This window comes from Marmota marmota, unplaced genomic scaffold, assembly GCF_001458135.2.
Source record: "Marmota marmota marmota unplaced genomic scaffold, marMar, whole genome shotgun sequence".
Taxonomy (NCBI): domain Eukaryota; kingdom Metazoa; phylum Chordata; class Mammalia; order Rodentia; family Sciuridae; genus Marmota; species Marmota marmota.
In genome coordinates this window covers 15,490,044-15,506,858 of record NW_025999913.1, presented here as the reverse complement: position 1 = coordinate 15,506,858, position 16,815 = coordinate 15,490,044, and the positions used below count along the sequence as shown (strand labels likewise).

General features: G+C 42.1%; 1 protein-coding gene across 8 annotated transcripts in view; it reads right to left on the bottom strand.

Annotated features, from left to right (window-relative positions):
- Positions 1–16,815, bottom strand: part of Cdkal1 (CDK5 regulatory subunit associated protein 1 like 1) — a 551,843-nt gene that overhangs the window by 351,963 nt on the left and 183,065 nt on the right. For all 8 annotated transcript variants that reach the window (XM_048799852.1, XM_015494064.2, XM_015494065.2 and 5 more), the window contains one exon: positions 9,864–9,984. In XM_048799852.1, the coding sequence (XP_048655809.1) occupies positions 9,864–9,984 (121 nt within the window). The remainder of the gene's footprint in view (positions 1–9,863; positions 9,985–16,815) is intronic.

Below are 16,815 nucleotides of genomic sequence, written 5' to 3'. Positions count from 1 at the left end.
CGACCCTCTCTTCATTCCTGGGCATGACGTGGCCTTCACAGTTCAGCACCACTGTTACTGGGTGTCATTTGGGGTTTGGTTTTTTGTTTGGATGGTTTTTTTCCCCCTTTGCTTAAACTGACCTCTGAACCCACTTAGGAGACAAATTTTAATACACAGCCTAACCATTACTTTCCAATGAAACCCCTCTAACTCATCCAAACCATCCATCATGGTGCTAAGATAACTTTGTTCACTCCAGAATTACTTTGTTTACAATGTAACAATTGAATTGCTTTGTGCATGTATCACTTCCCATTTACCCACGACTCTCAAAGGCATTCACCAAATGAACCCATATTATAGTCTCAGAAATTAATAAATGTTCAACTACCTTTATAGAATAAATGTCCAAATGCAAAGCACTTCAATTTTCTCAAAAAACAAATCCAAACAACTTTTACATGTGAAATAAACTAATTTTTAAATTTACAAATACAATAAACTCGCTAAACTGTGAAAGTATTCTGAGTTGTTCTATTAACGTGTGCCCATACCACGTAGACTGTGAACTGAAGAAGGTGTTAACCATTCTATTCAACTTTAAACTGAGGTTTTTATGTTGGTGTGCCTAAATTTGACTGTCTTTTTTAACCAAATTTGAAGTCTTCAAACTACACAGATTTGTCAGAATAGTTAAAAGCAACATGTATCTAGTGAGGCCAACAGACCCCTCTAATACGACAGAATATAAATGGGTCTCTGACTCATTGCTAGTAGGAAACTTAAAGGTGCATTTCAAAGTATAAAAAAATAATGATTTCATAAAGGAAAATTTACAAAGATTAACATTAAATCCCAATCCTGATTCTGTCTAAACCTTGTTAACTGAGCCACTAGCTTCGAAGACATTCCCAAGGCTGGACTGGGGAGTTGTGACACTCAGGATGACTTCACAGGTTGAGCCAACAGTGCCATCCACTGTCCTATGAATGAGCTTCCCCAACACAGCTTTATAAAGCACCACAAAGAAACAGTACCTTCAACTGCCATCTATATGCTATCTAGTGAAAATACATTTGGGGACTCCCTGGAAGACATCAAGAGAGCTGCAAATTTCAGGACAAGTGACTTTTGAATAAAAGGGTAAAAAAACTGCAACAAGTTCAAAATAGCCATACGTAGTACAGTTTCACAGATTTAATTAATTTGGACTATGAATGGAGTGAAACTTAACATTCTTTTTTTCTCAACAAAACAATTATCCATAGCAAGAAAAGTAATTAGAATTATATCCCAACTCAGCCAGAAAAGTTTTCCTGCATTGGAGTAACCCTGCCGTCATTGAAATGCTTAACAAATATTTATGGAGTAAACACTGAGACAGTAGACTAGAAGCTACAGGAAAGAACAAGACGGGGTTTTCTGCAATGACCTTTGTCAAGCACCACTTACAACAGAAGAGGTGAAGCAGGAGACAGAACTGAGGGCGGTAAACAGGAGAAGTCCTAAACCTACATAACTAGTTCCAGCAGAAAGGATGAGAAGAGGTGAAACCAGATAAGATCCTGGAGAATGTCGGCAGAGTCCAGACAATATAGCAGCATCGAAATTCTAAGGAAATACTTACTAGTCTATGTGAGGCTACAGACAGTAAGCAGGACCCGTCCATGTCCAGAAAGAGATGGCCCTAAGAGGTTGTTAACTGGAGGGATCTGGCCAGCGTTCGACTCCTAACCCCAAACACAGAGCTCTTCTACTGTACCGCGGACCATTGAATTGTCCAGAATAGGGTGGTGTCACACTCCAGAATCATGCCCAAGACACAGTTCCTGCCCTGCATAGCCTAGAGAGGAACATGAGCCAGAGCAACTCTGGACTCCTCTTAGGGAGGTGCCAAGATTACAGTGATAATTTCTAGATCTCACGTTTCACAAGTGCCATGTTAGACCAACTCATAGACTTTTGAAAAAAAATTAATGTACAGAAGATAAAGACCAGAAATTGGTTTAGGCTATCACTCTAAGAACAGTCACGCTCTTTCCAACTCTGTATGGCTTCTCCATCTTTTACTGTTGGTCAATACCACAGGCTTTGCTAATTAGCCTATTAAATGATAAATAAATTTTCATTTTGGAAAGCAGTGGTTAACTAGTAACCATAGTAGTTACCAAATGGCACAAAAGATGAGACAGGTTCTTAGTAGTGAAATCACCTGGGCTCTAAATAAGTGGATTGCCTGAAACATTTTCCAGAATAGGGTGAAGAATCTCACAACACACAAGCTTAGACTGTTTCTCAAACCATCTACACTGACAGACCAGGGCTGTTACTTCCAACCTTTTGTAAACTAATATTTGCGTAAAATACAGTAAGAATGAATGACGAGACGCTGTAGCAGTGTTCAACTGCCAAAAAGTTCTAAGATTCCTGCTCTCAATTTCTGTCCATGTCACAAACCAGCAATCCACCATTAGTGACATGACACTGGTCCACGGTACACACTTGGGGCAGCACTGGCCTCAACCATTAAGGGTGTGAGCCACTCTCACCTCACTGGGCAGAGAATTCTGGCTGCTGAGGCCAGGTGGTCCACAGTGACACAGTCCATGACTCATCTGGCTCACGAGAGCCTCACAACCACCCAACAACTCTAGGAATTGTATGTGAGAAAACTTGGCTTAGGCTGATTTGCAGCCATCAGTGCCTGATAGACAAAAGTGATCCCGATCCACAATTTTATATCTCTGAGTGACGATAAAGTCTAAATTATTTTTAGAAAATGTTTTATCTTGAGAAGTTGCCTTAGACAAAGGTGTCACAAACAGTTGTCCCTGGGACAGTACTGAGGCTGAATGTCCTGCCATCACATGAGCAGACTTACAACAGACCCGTGGTTCATGTGAGAAGAACAGCTAAGCAACCGTCTGGAGTGAACAGAAACACGGGGAGCTCTTTGCTCTGGACTCCACATTAAGACGGAAGGCAGGTGTTATTAACCAATGAGTGTCTGACGTACTAAGTCGCACATTCCTCTCCAAATAAGAGGTCCCAAACAAAAGGGGAAGTGTCACCCCAGGATAACTTCAAGCGCAGCATCACATATACTCAAACTACCATAGGATCCCTCGCCACCTCCACTTTTTAAAGAACATTTGTATTTAAATACCTTGAAAGAAGTTCTTCCACAGAATGTGAACTTCTGAAGATTGTAATTTGGGATTACCATAAAAACACAGTACTAGGGGTTCCTGTTTTCCACAAGGGTGCTGACAGCAGTGGACCAAGGGCCAGCAGAAGCAGCCTGTTTTACTGTGTGGCTGCCACCAAATCACAGGGAGGTGCAGAAACAAGACATTGAATGTCTAACAGCTCTTCAATCCAGAGCTCTAGGTGGTGCTGCTGGTTCCCTGGCCAAGACAGACGTGTGGGGACCTAAAAGCACGTTCCCAAATGCAGAATGAGATCAGGTGGTCGGGCAGCTGCAGGCTGCCCTGTGTTTACAGAGGCAAGTTTCAATATTGGGTCCCTGTTAGTTACCTGTTGGCCTGGGAAGTGCTCATCTCTGTGGGTGCCCCAGTGCCTAACACGGTAGCTGGTAATGTTGTAGGCACCTGGTAGCTATATTTTCAAAGGTACTATGAAACACATCTGTTAATAACTCTTGTGTATTTTAATCATTAGAACCAAAAAATTAACAAAGTGTTATTAACAGTAATATTTAAACAATTTCATTTACATGGAATAAACCTGTATTCTGTTCTTTCACCCTATTCAAACATTTAGAAAGAGCCTGTATATCCAGGACTAGAACAGAGATGCCTAAATTCTACACATTTCAAAAAGAATGTGTAAACATTTGAGTTAGAATGTTCCCACAGCTAAGATGATATGAGGGGAAGAGCACAGATGCTCTTCAAATGATACTGAAGTATGTATTCTCAAGGAAAATTGAACTCCTCTGAAAAGTCCCCATACACCATTATTCCCCATGTCCCATCGTCTCACGTCTCACTAACAGCAAACAAGCAGACAGACAAGATGAATTTGAATAGAGAAAGTGTAAGTATCACAAGGCAGGCAGGACTTGCTAAGGTGTGCTCAACCCAGGGGAGGATTTCAAATCTCCCAACTAAGGATAATCTGGTAAGGGTATCTAAAAAATGACAGAACTTAACAACTACTCAGCAGCACCCAACTCTTAACTTTGGAAGATGAAAATTGCCAAGGGATTATCAAAATAAAAAAGATGACTTTAACAATGATAGAAAAAGCAAAACATAGATTTCCCAATGTCCACCTTTTTATTTTTGTCCCCTGCACCGACCCTTACCCTTGTCTCACACTCCATTCCCACTGCTAGAAAAAATAAAGAAAGCACACTAGTGGGGCCTCTGACAAAAATTGAGATTCTCAACCTCATCTCACTTCTTCCACGAGGCACAAGTTGATTCCTAATTATGTGGACCACAGCACTTGGTTGATATTTTGGTTTTCTAAGTCTACACAAATATCTACACATACCCTACCCTGTTACGCTTCAGAACAATGACCTCACCCTGCTAATTTAATAAGAATGAAACATTCCTGCATGAATCTTCAAGTTTCCTATCTCCATTGTGGAAGCTCGATTATTTCTACCAAGTATTTAATTAGAATCCAACATGTTTAGATACAGCTTCCGGTTCATAGAAAATACATAGGATAGAAAGACAGCTGACCCTCACCACCAAATCAAGAAGGATAGAAGCAGGTAGGGCAGGAAGGAAGTGAGGGGGGGAGAAAGCTGACAAATCCAGATAGGGACAGTGACAGAGAAGCAGCCCTGTCTTATCAGTGTCATCAAAGAACTAAACTGAAATGCTCCCCTTCACTTGGCCTGGAATCATGAAAGCACTGATCTGCTGTCTGAAGACCCTTTTGTAAAAACAAACTGACAACTTGTTGTGCTTCCTCTCATTCTGAATTCCCATCTCTGTGGAGCAGGAACACAGCCCTTCCCACCAGGGCCGACTCCTCCTCCTGGGCCCTGGATCCCACATAAACTATTCCTCCTGCAGGGCACCCCTGAGCCTTGTCCACCTGCTCCCCAATAAGCTCAGACTGAGGGTGGGAGGCAGGCAGGCTTTCTATTCTCTAAAGACCACCTCTGTTATTCCATGGTGGAATTCCTCTAAACTTGGATTTCTCACCTGGTTCTCACTTTCACAGTCTACAACACCCTTCATGTCCTGAGGCAAGGCAGTCAACTGACTACTGGGGGACTCAGCAGGACTCCTGCCTCCTGCTCCCACCCAGACACTCAGGAGCCACCCTGTGTGCTCACTGGGCTCCCACAGAAGCCTCTTTCTGGCCTTACCATCCTACTGCCAACCTTTCTTTTGAATTGCCAAACCCACTATTGTAAACTCCACCGGAGTACAATCTATATGCTTCCACCCCCAAACTACCCTCTGCCCTCCTTCCTTCCCTGCTGGGTGACCACGATGGCTGCTAAGCGCTCTTCCTGCACCTCTCTCCCCCTACAGCAGCCCACCTTACAGACTGGTGCAGGATGATTCTCCTGATGCCTGTCTGATCATGGCTGCCACCTGCCCCAGCTACAGTGGCTCCCCCATCCTCTATGGCTTCACGCTGGGGCAACTAGATTACCTACATAAAAAATACTTTTCTCAATTTTCCTCTGTATGCTGGGAACTCCAGATAAGAGGAAAAAAAATCATACTTCTCATATAATAAGTGAGAAAACTCACATATTCTACTTCCATGCCTTTATTTTTTCTCTCTTCCTATATTTTCTCTTCAAACCTCAGCAATAAGCAGGACAATGGGCCTCCAAAGATGTCCACCTTCTAACTTCTAGAAGTTGCGTAGCAAAGGGGAATTTCAGATGCACATGGGATTAAGTTGCCAATGGGCTGACATTAAAACCGATGATCCGGGATGATTCCAGTGGTCCAAGGAAGCCACTGAAAGTAGAAGAGGTAGAGGGAACATGGAACAGCCACCAAGGGAGGAGAGTGCTGTGGCCCTAAGAGCAAAGCAGAGAGCCCGGAGCAATGCGGGCAGCCTGTTGGTTGGTGCTGGAAAGCAAGGAAACCTGTTCTCCCCAGAGCTTCCCAACGCAGTCCTGCCAACCTGATTTCACCAAGAACTATGCTGGACTTCTGTCCTCAAAGAACATGCAATAAGAAATTGGTGTTAAGCCACCAAGTTTGTGCTAATTTCTTACAGCAGCCATCAACATAGAATACAGCTCTGTAAGCAATTACCAAAGCTCCACAGATCTTTTAGGAACCATTTGAGAGGTCATTAAAATGCAAAGATTATTCTGTTCCCACAAGAGCCCTGTCTGCTGACTATACTAACAGGACTCCAGGTTCCTGAGAACTCTCAATCCCTTCTGGGAGCATTAGTAGGTAAGTCCATATTTGTCACTTCCTTGCTGCACAGCTGTGAAGCCACTTAACCTCTGTACCTTAGCTTCCTCGTCTACATGTTTAAAAGAAAATCTCTTAAGGTGTTGTGAGGATTAAGTACAGGAAGCAATATATACAGTCAACATAGCAAACAAATAGAAACAGATCAATGAAAAAAAATTAAGGAAGAATATGAAGCAAAAAAGATGTTATTTTAAAATTAAAAGGGCCCATATAATTGTTTCCTGTATCTTTCTTTATGCTAGGAATAATTTGAAAACAAGACTAGCAAACCTATTATACATACTATGATCACATAAGCAGTCTCTCCAGCCCATCCACATGTTCAACTTCTGCGTGAAGACAGTAAGTAATATTCCTTTTATAGTTTCCACTTAGAAATACAGTGGAGCATCACAGCTCTGTGCAGTCTAATGGTAGCTTCACAATTCACCAATGCATGTAATAAAAGTTGGCTGCAAATGGGATGCTCTTCTTAAATGAAAAATTTGTATGAAATAGCTATCTCACTATTGAAGAGTGTTAGGATTGTGGTAATAAGAATAATTTTTTTAACCTTTATTTTTATGTGGTGCTGAGGATCAAACCCAGTGCCCTGCATGTGCTAGGTGAGCAGGCTACTGCTGAGCCACAACCCCAGTCCCTAAGGATAATTTTCTATTGAAAAATTAACTATGCTTATAACAATTTTAAAGTACTTAAAAGCTAGTGTTTATAAAAAAAATAAAAAGGACAGAGCTCCACTGGCAGCAAAAAAGAAAACTAGAAAGTCAAGATGCTGTGTACAAGTATTCGTGAGGCTGCTTGCATGCATAAGCATGTGAGCGGGTGGCAATTAATGTGAGGAAGAGGAGGAGCAGTCATCAGCTTAGCATCCCAATTCAAGACTACGTGCATCGAGGTCTCTCAATATCCAGGTATGTCTGCTAATGGGCCAATTGTAAAGGGCCAATTCTACATTCTAATATGGGGTACTAGGAGAATATGAGAGGGACAGCCCAGTGAGCTCTAAACAGTTTTTTTAGAATACAGTTCCATTTGAAGAAAATACTAAATCCACAAGGAAAATTGAAAGAGTTTATGTGAAAAATTTTAATCTAATGCTATTTAAATGGTTAGCCTGAAGCAATTTTTTTTATTTGAAATTTTAAACATTTTAAAAAAATAAATTTTTATTTTTTTATTTTAGTGTCTAGCAACAGGAAATAATGGCCTTAAAACATTTATTCAAAAAATATTTACTAAGAACTAAATTTGTACTAGACACTGAACTTGGAGGTAAGAAGGTGAAAATAACTGGAGTACTGCCAGCACCCAAGAGTAAATGATGCGGTCCAAGAGCCATGTCTGCTAAGCAGGGAAGGCTCTGGTGCACAACGGAAGACAGCGAGTTACCCAGTCGTGGAGCAGGTCCAGCCATCCAGAGACAGTGGACATGACTGAGCACTGAAGGATCATGGGAAAGGACAGCCAAGCGCACAAAAGCCTTCAGAGTACAGAAAGGCCTAGAATGACGACAGAGAAGGCCTGGATGGGACACTGTCAGGGTCCTCAGGGTGACCAACCATGGGGAGCAACGTGTGCAGACAAAATGAAGAAGCACAGGGGTTCTAGAAGACAGATAAGGTAGGCACGTCATAGGCTCAAAGCAGGAGCAAAGCTGTCTTCAAGACACCACACATATCCTGGTCAATAGGGGCTGACAGACGGTGACATGGTAACACAGATAAAGGAATGTGTCTGCCCAAAAGGGAATTGATGTACAAAAAAAAAAAGATGACTCAGAAACATTGTGACTTGGCCCTCTAGGCACTGTTGGGAGAAAGCATGCTTAGGCAGCAAACTTCAAAGAATGACTTCCAAATACTTGAAAGAATTACAAACGTCAAGAGTTACTGTCCAATGGGCAAAGCAATCCACACTATGAAGAAAATTTAGTATAATCCCTTTCCTTTCAAGTTCTATAGCTCAACCAATCCTTCAGTAATCAGCATTTAGGAGGGCCACACTGGGTACACTGTCCTGTGGTAACAGAGCCATCAGAGGTCCCTGTCCTCATGGGGCACCACACCAGTGAAGAGCAATGATAAAATATAAATGAACATACGTGTATTTTTTATATGGTGATGAAAGTTAGAGAGGAAAATGGGGCAAATACGGGGAAAGCGAACAGGAACACGGTAATCTTAAATAGGAAACTCAGGAGCTGAAACAGGCACCACTATGTCCGGCAAGAGGGAACAGCAACATAAGAAAGGGAACAGAAACCCCTGTGCGGGAGTGTGGCTGCAGCCAGGGGAGAGTGCCAGGCGCTCGGCCAGGAGATACCTTGCTTCTCACTGTTCACTCTGGTTAGTCTCTGGTTTCCCAGCTCCTGAACTCTGGGTTTCTGATCCTCAGCGCTAAAGGCCCGAGGCTGGGCTACAACCAATCCCCCAGGCCAATTGGGCGCCACCCCATGGGGCTTGGAACTGAAGACCAGATGACTCCTTCAGCCTTCTCTGGCCTTTGCCAACAGAGTGAAGGATGAACCATGTTGCAGTGAGACTGGAGAGAGATGAGCCGAGGAACCCAGCTATCGCAGAGCAGGAGACAGGGGAGGACGCTCAGCCCACCTGTCCTCAGGGGAAAGGAGGGGGAAAGGGGCCCAAGGCCAGGAGGCAAGTGGCAGTCAGGAGACAGCAGGCCAGCTTAATCCCTGGGGAACACAGGCGCTCCCAGCACTTCCCAGAACAGAAGCCCCAGGTCTCCTCGGACTTTCAGAGAAAGTCTAGCTCTTTCAAGAAAGAAACCAAAATTAAATCAATGCAAATAGAACCAAGAATTAGTAGATAAAGTTATAATCAAGAAGGATTTTAGACAAAGGTGTGGAAATTAAAAATATACTTGATAATCATAATCATGTGGCTATTTTTTTCCAGTATAAAAGAATGACATTTTAAAATAGGCATCAGGTCTTGGGATGCAGCTTAGCGCTAGAGCACTTACCAAGAGTGGGCAGGACCCTGTGCTCCACCCCAGCACTACTAAAGTAACCTAACAAAATAAGCCCTTCAAATAACTAATAATCAAAGCCTGTGTTTTAGACACATTTACCATGATCCATGGAACAAGTAAGCAAAGCCGATGGGTCATTAGCTCTTCCAGAGAATGTTCTTTTTACAAAAGATTTTAACCAAGGACATAGCTAGAAAATGAAACCTATATTTACTACCAAAAATGAAAAGAATATCAAAGACATAAAATCCTACTGAAAACGTGTGATCTGCAGACAGAAAACATTTTAGAAGAATCTTATATCCACAACTTTTGAACTTTTGTGATTTTTCTTTCCCAAGAAAATATTCAACTACTTTTCAACATCACATGTCCAGGGGAAAAAAAAAAAAAGGTGAGCATACAGAATACTGAATATTTTATGAGTAAAGATTGAGAGATGCTTACCCGGTATTGATGGAAATTATTTCTATTAGTGGATTCTTCCTGATCTTGGGCAAATCCAACCGAGCTCCCCCCAGCCGCTTTCCATTATCCTTCTTCTGGCCCAGAAGTCGCACAGAGTGGCCTTCAAATCAAGAACATAAGTACACATCAGTGACTCACACAACTCCATTTTAATTTTCCGCTTTCAACAAATGTGCTAACGTTTGCATTTAGTTTTGTCTTTTATGAGGAAAAAGAAAAAAGCACCCTAGAGAAGGTGTGGTCATTTGAACCTAGGAAAAAAGTGTCAGAAGAAAAACAGCTGTGTTCTAGGTCCGCAGTTAAAAGTATTTTGCTTACGTTAAGTTGCATACCTATGCTGTATACTTGAGAAACAGAAAGAGGCATGTCCTCGGAATAGAGTCCCACAGGTATGAATGCTCTATTAAAAAAACAAAATCAGAAGCCCCTCAAAGCAAACAGAAAATCAAAGCTAAGATAAAATTGCATTTTATGGTTCGATATTTTAAAACACAACTTTTTAAACTTATTTTTATAAAATGTCACATAAGGGGCTGGGGATGTGGCTCAAGCGGCAGCACGCTCGCCTGGCATGCGTGCAGCCCGGGTTCAGTCCTCAGCACCACATAAACAAAGATGTTGTGTCTGCCGAAAAATAAAAAATAAATAAAATATTTTAAAAAAAATGTCACATAAGATAATCAGACTAAGAGCCATTATAATTTCATTACTTTTTAAACACTAATATAACTTAAGGCTTATACAAAAGACAGTACTAAGAATTTGCATACTCCTTTCACATTCTTCATTTATCTTACCAGATTCGTCATTTGTTTTTTTTATGTACAGTACTATTTTCTACAACTTTATTGAGCTTATACTGTATCCTATAAGATTTACCCAGTATGAGCATACAATTCAATGATTGTAAGTGAATTCATACAGTTTTGCAATCAACACAATTACCCAACTTTAGACCATTTCTATCACCTCTCAAAATAGTCCCATACCAAATACAGCACATTTTGCTGACTCACTGACCAGATGATGGATATTTGGATTGTTTCAAAGAATGGCCGTTACAATAATGTCTCTATGGACATGTTTCATTTCTCTTGCACATATTCCTAAAACTGTCGAGTGGTGAATCTATGTTTACCTTTTTAAGAATGACGTTTTTCACAGTGGTGATACGATTTTGTATGCCCACCTTCATCAGGAGATTTGTAAGTACTTTCCCCCAGTCTGTGGCTTAAAGCTTCATTTTCATGATGGTAGCTTCTATTTAAAAGTAAATGCTTTTTTGGGCTGGGGATGTGGCTCAAGTGGTAGCGCGCTCGCCTGGCATGCGTGCGGCCCGGGTTCCATCCTCAGCACCAAATACAAAGATGTTGTGTACGCCGAAAACTAAAAAATAAATATTAAAAAAATTCTCTCTCAAAAAAAAAATTTAAAAAAAAATAAAAGTAAATGCTTTTCAATTCAATGTCCAATTTTTCCATTTTTCCTTCCATGGCTCATGGATTTGGTGTCATATCTAAGAACTCATAGATCTGCCTATCCCAAGGACGTGAAGTTTCTGTGTTTTCTTCTTATGTGCTTATGTTGAGGTCTAGGATCTACTTTGCCTCTTCTCTGTACAACAGGGGCCCGAGATCACTTCTCAGTCAGCTGAGAACCGTTTCTCTTCCTGCTTCCTCTTTTATGGAATTGCTATCACACTTTACGTACATAGTTGCACAAAGCTAAAAACAGCGCTATAATTTTCATTTTAAAAGAGAAAAAAAACATAAAATACATACTTATAGGAGTATATTAACCCACCTGTATACCATTTCTAACACTTTCTATTGTTTCTTGAAATTCATGTGATACCACTTCCTTTCTGCCTAAAGAATTTTCTAGTATCTTCTAAATCAAGTCATTTAGCAATAATCATTCTTTGAGAATATATTTTCCTTCATTTCTGAAAGATAATTTTCACTAATTCGTTACTAATTGCCAGTTTTTTCTTTGAACATGCCACATTCCTTCAACATTTTTGGCTTCTGATGTCAACTATTAATCTCATTGTTGTTTCCCTGATAAGTGTTACTTCTCCTCCTATTCTTTCAAAATTTTCACTTTGCCTTTCAACAGTTTGCTGATGGTGAGTCCAGGCAGAGATCTCTGATTTTTCCATATGCAAGTGAGTTAGATTTTTTGATCCACAAAGTTTTTCCTTAGGTTTGCGATGTTTTCAACCAGTAGGTTTTTGTTTTAGTTTTTGTACTCTTCTCTGTCCTGGTCCTCTGCGGCTCCCATGACATTGTGTTAGTGTGCTGGATGTGGCCACAGAGGTCTCTGAGGTTGTCTACTCAAGGTTCTCCAGAAAGACAGAACTGAGAGGATTCAGAGAGGGATGAGAAGGGATTGATTAGGGAGTCAGCTCACTTGATTGTGGAGGCCAAGAGTTCCCACGATGGGCCATCTGCAAGTCAGAGAACAGGAAAGCCAGGAGCGTGGCTCAGTCCAAGCACAGAGCCTCAGAACCCAGGAAGTGGATGGTGCAAATCTGCAGTCAAGGCTGAGGCTAATAGCCCTGGAGGCAACTGGTACCAGTCTCAGAGATCAAAGGCTAAAGAATCTGAAGTTCTGAAGTCCAAAGCCAAGAGGAAACAAGTGTTCCAGCTCTTGAAAAGAGAATAAGAATCCACCCTTCCTCCACAATTTTGTCCAGGGGTCTCCAGGTGACTGGATACTCCCCACCCAACCTAAGGGCAAATCTTCACCACCCAGTCCACCAACCCCCAAGGCCATCCCCTCAGGAAGCAAATCACAGACACCCCCAGGGCATCCCCATCAAATCAAAACCTCACAGCTTCCCTTTCAGCAGAGGGGGAAGGCTCAGTGCCTGTCACAGCATTGACAGTAAAGATGCTTCACCAAATAGCTGAGTACCCCTTCATCCAGTCAGGGTGACATCTAAAGTCAGCAGTAAAGTCAGCAGTGAGAGGTCCTGCTCATTTTAGTTCTGCTCTTCAGACAGGATCATTTCTCTAATCACTCTCCAACGTGACTGGTAATTATCCGTAAGCCACCTAGAAACCTGCAGCGGGGCCCCGATGAAGGCTTCAATCTGTTTCTGCGCTTTTCAACTCCAGATTCTCCACATGTTCCTCTTCATAATTTCTATTTTCAAGTCACTATCACAATCCTTTTCTTGCATTTTTCCACTATGCTTTCCCTTACTCTCTGGAATCCTTGTCTTCTAAATCCAACACTGTTGGTCACTGAGGAAAAAGGATGGATTATTCTTCATCAGGAACATGGTTACAATTGATTTCTTTAAATGAAGTCTGAAGACTTGACCTCTTAGATTACATATCATAGCAAGTCAAAACTCACATCGCCCCCCAAGGATAGTTGATTCGTGGAGACTAAATCTACGAAGCTCTCTCTCTCCACAATGAATGGTTGCTGATATCCCTGTTTAATGTTTAATGTTTTTCGAGAATGTACTGACAGTGTTTTGTGAAGTCAAAGACTGATCATACACGTTCTTAAACACTTTGAGCAAGGCAGATAACTACTCTCTACCAATGGCTCTGAGTGACCCAGTGGGGGCATTTCACGTTAGGGCCATTTTCCAGTTGGCCCCACCTTGTCTTTTCTCCTGGGCACCCTTGGGTCCTCTCTGGGGTCCTGTGGATGTGCAGGCGGGCTCCATCAGGCAGACAAGGGTGGGTAGCTTGGGCTCACTCCAGTTTCTGCTCTGTTCATGTAGACGCTCCAGTCAACTCAAAGTACGTGGAGAGCTTCTCAAACTTCCTATCACTGTTTCACCTACAAGAATTCCCTGTTAAATCCAGGCTAGTTCACCTGTCCATGCTTTGTATATCAAATGCCAGGACTCTAGGTCCAGTAGAGCTGCAGACCTTCCCTATTACTTGCCACCAAAATCTCCACCTTAACTGACAGTTCCCCAAATCAACTGAGCCATCTCAGTAGCAGCAATAAAAGCTCCTCACTTTCACAGCCCGCTACCCCCTGGTTGAACGAACTTGTCCATCAGCTGAGAAGAGAAAACAGGACTTACACTGTTTTTAAAGAGACTTCAGTTGTCATCATGAATAAATTTCTCAATTTGTTGAATGCTTTTAGTCAAGTTCCAAAATAAGGCATAATTTGCTTTTGACCATTTGTACCTTTATTGTGACTTTTGGGGGGTAATTTGTTGAGCTCCCAATGCAATCATGCCAAAGGCAAATCAAAGGCAACCTTTATAAGGCAATCATTTAAAATAACTGCAGATGCATAATTAGTGCAGACATAAGATTCTAAGCAATTATATACACATCTCATCACCCCCTCATTTCAGAAAGACAGATTGCTTAAACATCTCCTGAACAGACAGCTTCTCACAACCAGAAGTAATAAAACCATCAGTCACAGCCTTTTTGCACTAATCACTTTAATAAGAAACATTAAGGAATCCACTCATTCTGGAAAGTTTTACTTTGACACAAGAACACAGCTAGAGTCAAGCAAGTGTTTGGCAAACCAAATTCCAGAGATTTTCAAGAAAAGTTGAACTCTTCAATCAAAAGTCCAGCGGTTGGGCAGGTGAACAAGACTGGCATGGCTATACCACAATTTTCTGAGAGATGCCCAAGGTGCGGTCATGGCTGTGCAAAGGCATGTTATGTTCATAGTAGGATGAGACAAATTTCATTATATTCCTGCTGAGACTCCAGTAATATACAGCCTGCACTAATAACATTTGATAAATTATTCATCTTCACTATCTACATGCAAATAAAGGAACATATCTCTGCCTGATGATATAATGAGTTATTTTCCAATCCAATGATTCATTAGAGAGCAGCAGACCTAACAATGAGTCTCAGGCTTTTTTCTTTTTTCTTTTAAATTGAAAAATACAGTACCCTAAAGACAAAGTAGGAAATCATATAAAAGTTGCTTGTCATATCTGGCCAAAGACAAAAGGAAGGAATTTCATCCATATGACAATCATTTTTTTAAAAAATGGAATAATGAAACAAAACTTCTGTGATCTCCCACCTCTTTCAGAAATCCTATTTCATATGAAATTCCTGGTTCAATTTAATTCCTTAAAACCCGAAACCACAGAAGAACATATTGTGAACATCATCTAAGCCATGTGCAAGCTATCAATCCTGGAGCCACCTAAACAAACCACCTTGACAGATGAGGAATAAAACTGAAGCAATGTCTTAAAGCATGCATCTCTTTAGGAAGAAAAGGAGAAGAAACAAGGGCTCAGGGCCAGAAGCACACTGAGGGATTCAGAATGCGGGTAAAAAGGAGTGTGGGAGCAAACGGATCTCAAAACAGACATGCGATGCACTTCACGTTATTACCGCCAGACACCCCACCCCCCTGTCTGACCCCTTCTCGTAGCCAGCGAGGCCCAGAGCTGAGATGGAGAAAGGATGGCAGCTCAGCAAGCACCGACTGTTGTGAATGTCACCACCCCTCTGGCTGAGGAAAGGGACAGGAAATAAAGAGTGAAATATCCCTTGACATCATTTCCATTCCACATGGGGAGAACCTGGAGGAGGAAGTGCTAGTGGGAAGAGAGGGAGGAAGGGTGTTCAGTGTGACAAACTGACACTGAGAACACGAGAACAGGAGGAGGTGGAAGTGACAGAAATGGAGACCCTCAATTCCCATAGCAGGATGAGCACCATGGCTGCTGGTACACAGATGGAAACGCTCTGACGCTGCATCTTTGAGATCTTTTATCTCATCCATTTTAAACGTAAATTCATGTCTCTTCTCATCTAAATAATGGTAGTTCAGTGCTTTTATTAACCAAGTTTAATAAACACCTAATTTGTAACTTGCATCACATAAAATCCAACTCTGATGAAACTAAGTTTATTTTAAACCTCAAAAGCCTTCAGCAGGTATTTATAAATCGGATACAAAGCCCCGATCCCATGCTGATTTGTACATCTGACCTAATCCACCAAAGAATGTCACTGAAGCATTTTATCAACTGAAATTATTATTTACTGAAAATCTCTGTACCAAAACTCTAGTTGTTCCTATAATTCCCTGTTGTGTCCACATTCCTGAACTCATAATGCTGAGAACCCTACATGAAGTGTACCCAGGCACTGGGTGTTACTGGCAGTCATCGCCATGTGCCAGTTGAATCGAGGTTTGATGTTGTCCGTAAACCTCTGAGAGCAGAGATCCTTCCTGAACCCCACAGAGCCGGCCGCACTGCACATTGTTAGTGCAGAGGGAACCCACCCCATGTGCACCGGGGAGCAGCCTGCTGTCACCCAGGAAGCCAGAGAGCCGGGCCTGGAGCATGCTTGCACCAGCTAAAGGTCAGAAATATGCTTAACCACGACCCTTGTGCTTACTGACTGTGTGATGGCCTCTGCACACACACTCACTGCTCTGGATCCCCCAAGCTCCAGGGGGTGGTGGAGATTGGCCCCAGGCTGCACTACTGGGCATAGAAACACCAGCCTTCTCCTCTGGCAGTATGGGATCCTGCCGATTTTTCCCCATTTACTTTTTTTCCCTTCCTCAAGGATCTCTAAAATGGCCAGCCTCTCCTCCAGGACTTTGTTCAATCTGCCTAATTGTGAAGGCCATTCACTGCTCCCTTCATGTGACCACCCACCTCACCACCAGAAAGCGCTCCTGCCAGGCCATCTTGGTCTCTTGCCAACGACACTCACTGCACAGATTCCACCCTGTAGGGTACATACCCAGAAGACCCAGCTGAACTCTAAGCTCTGGGTCAGCCTGTTGGAAAACGTCCCAGTAAAGCAACCCAACACGATGCTGGGGGCAGAGGGCAGGAGTAGACTGGCAGAAAATTCAGGCGAAAAGAGTAATTAACACACTGACGACATCCACTCTCATGTAAATTTGGTCAACTGGACTACCATTTGACATTACCAGA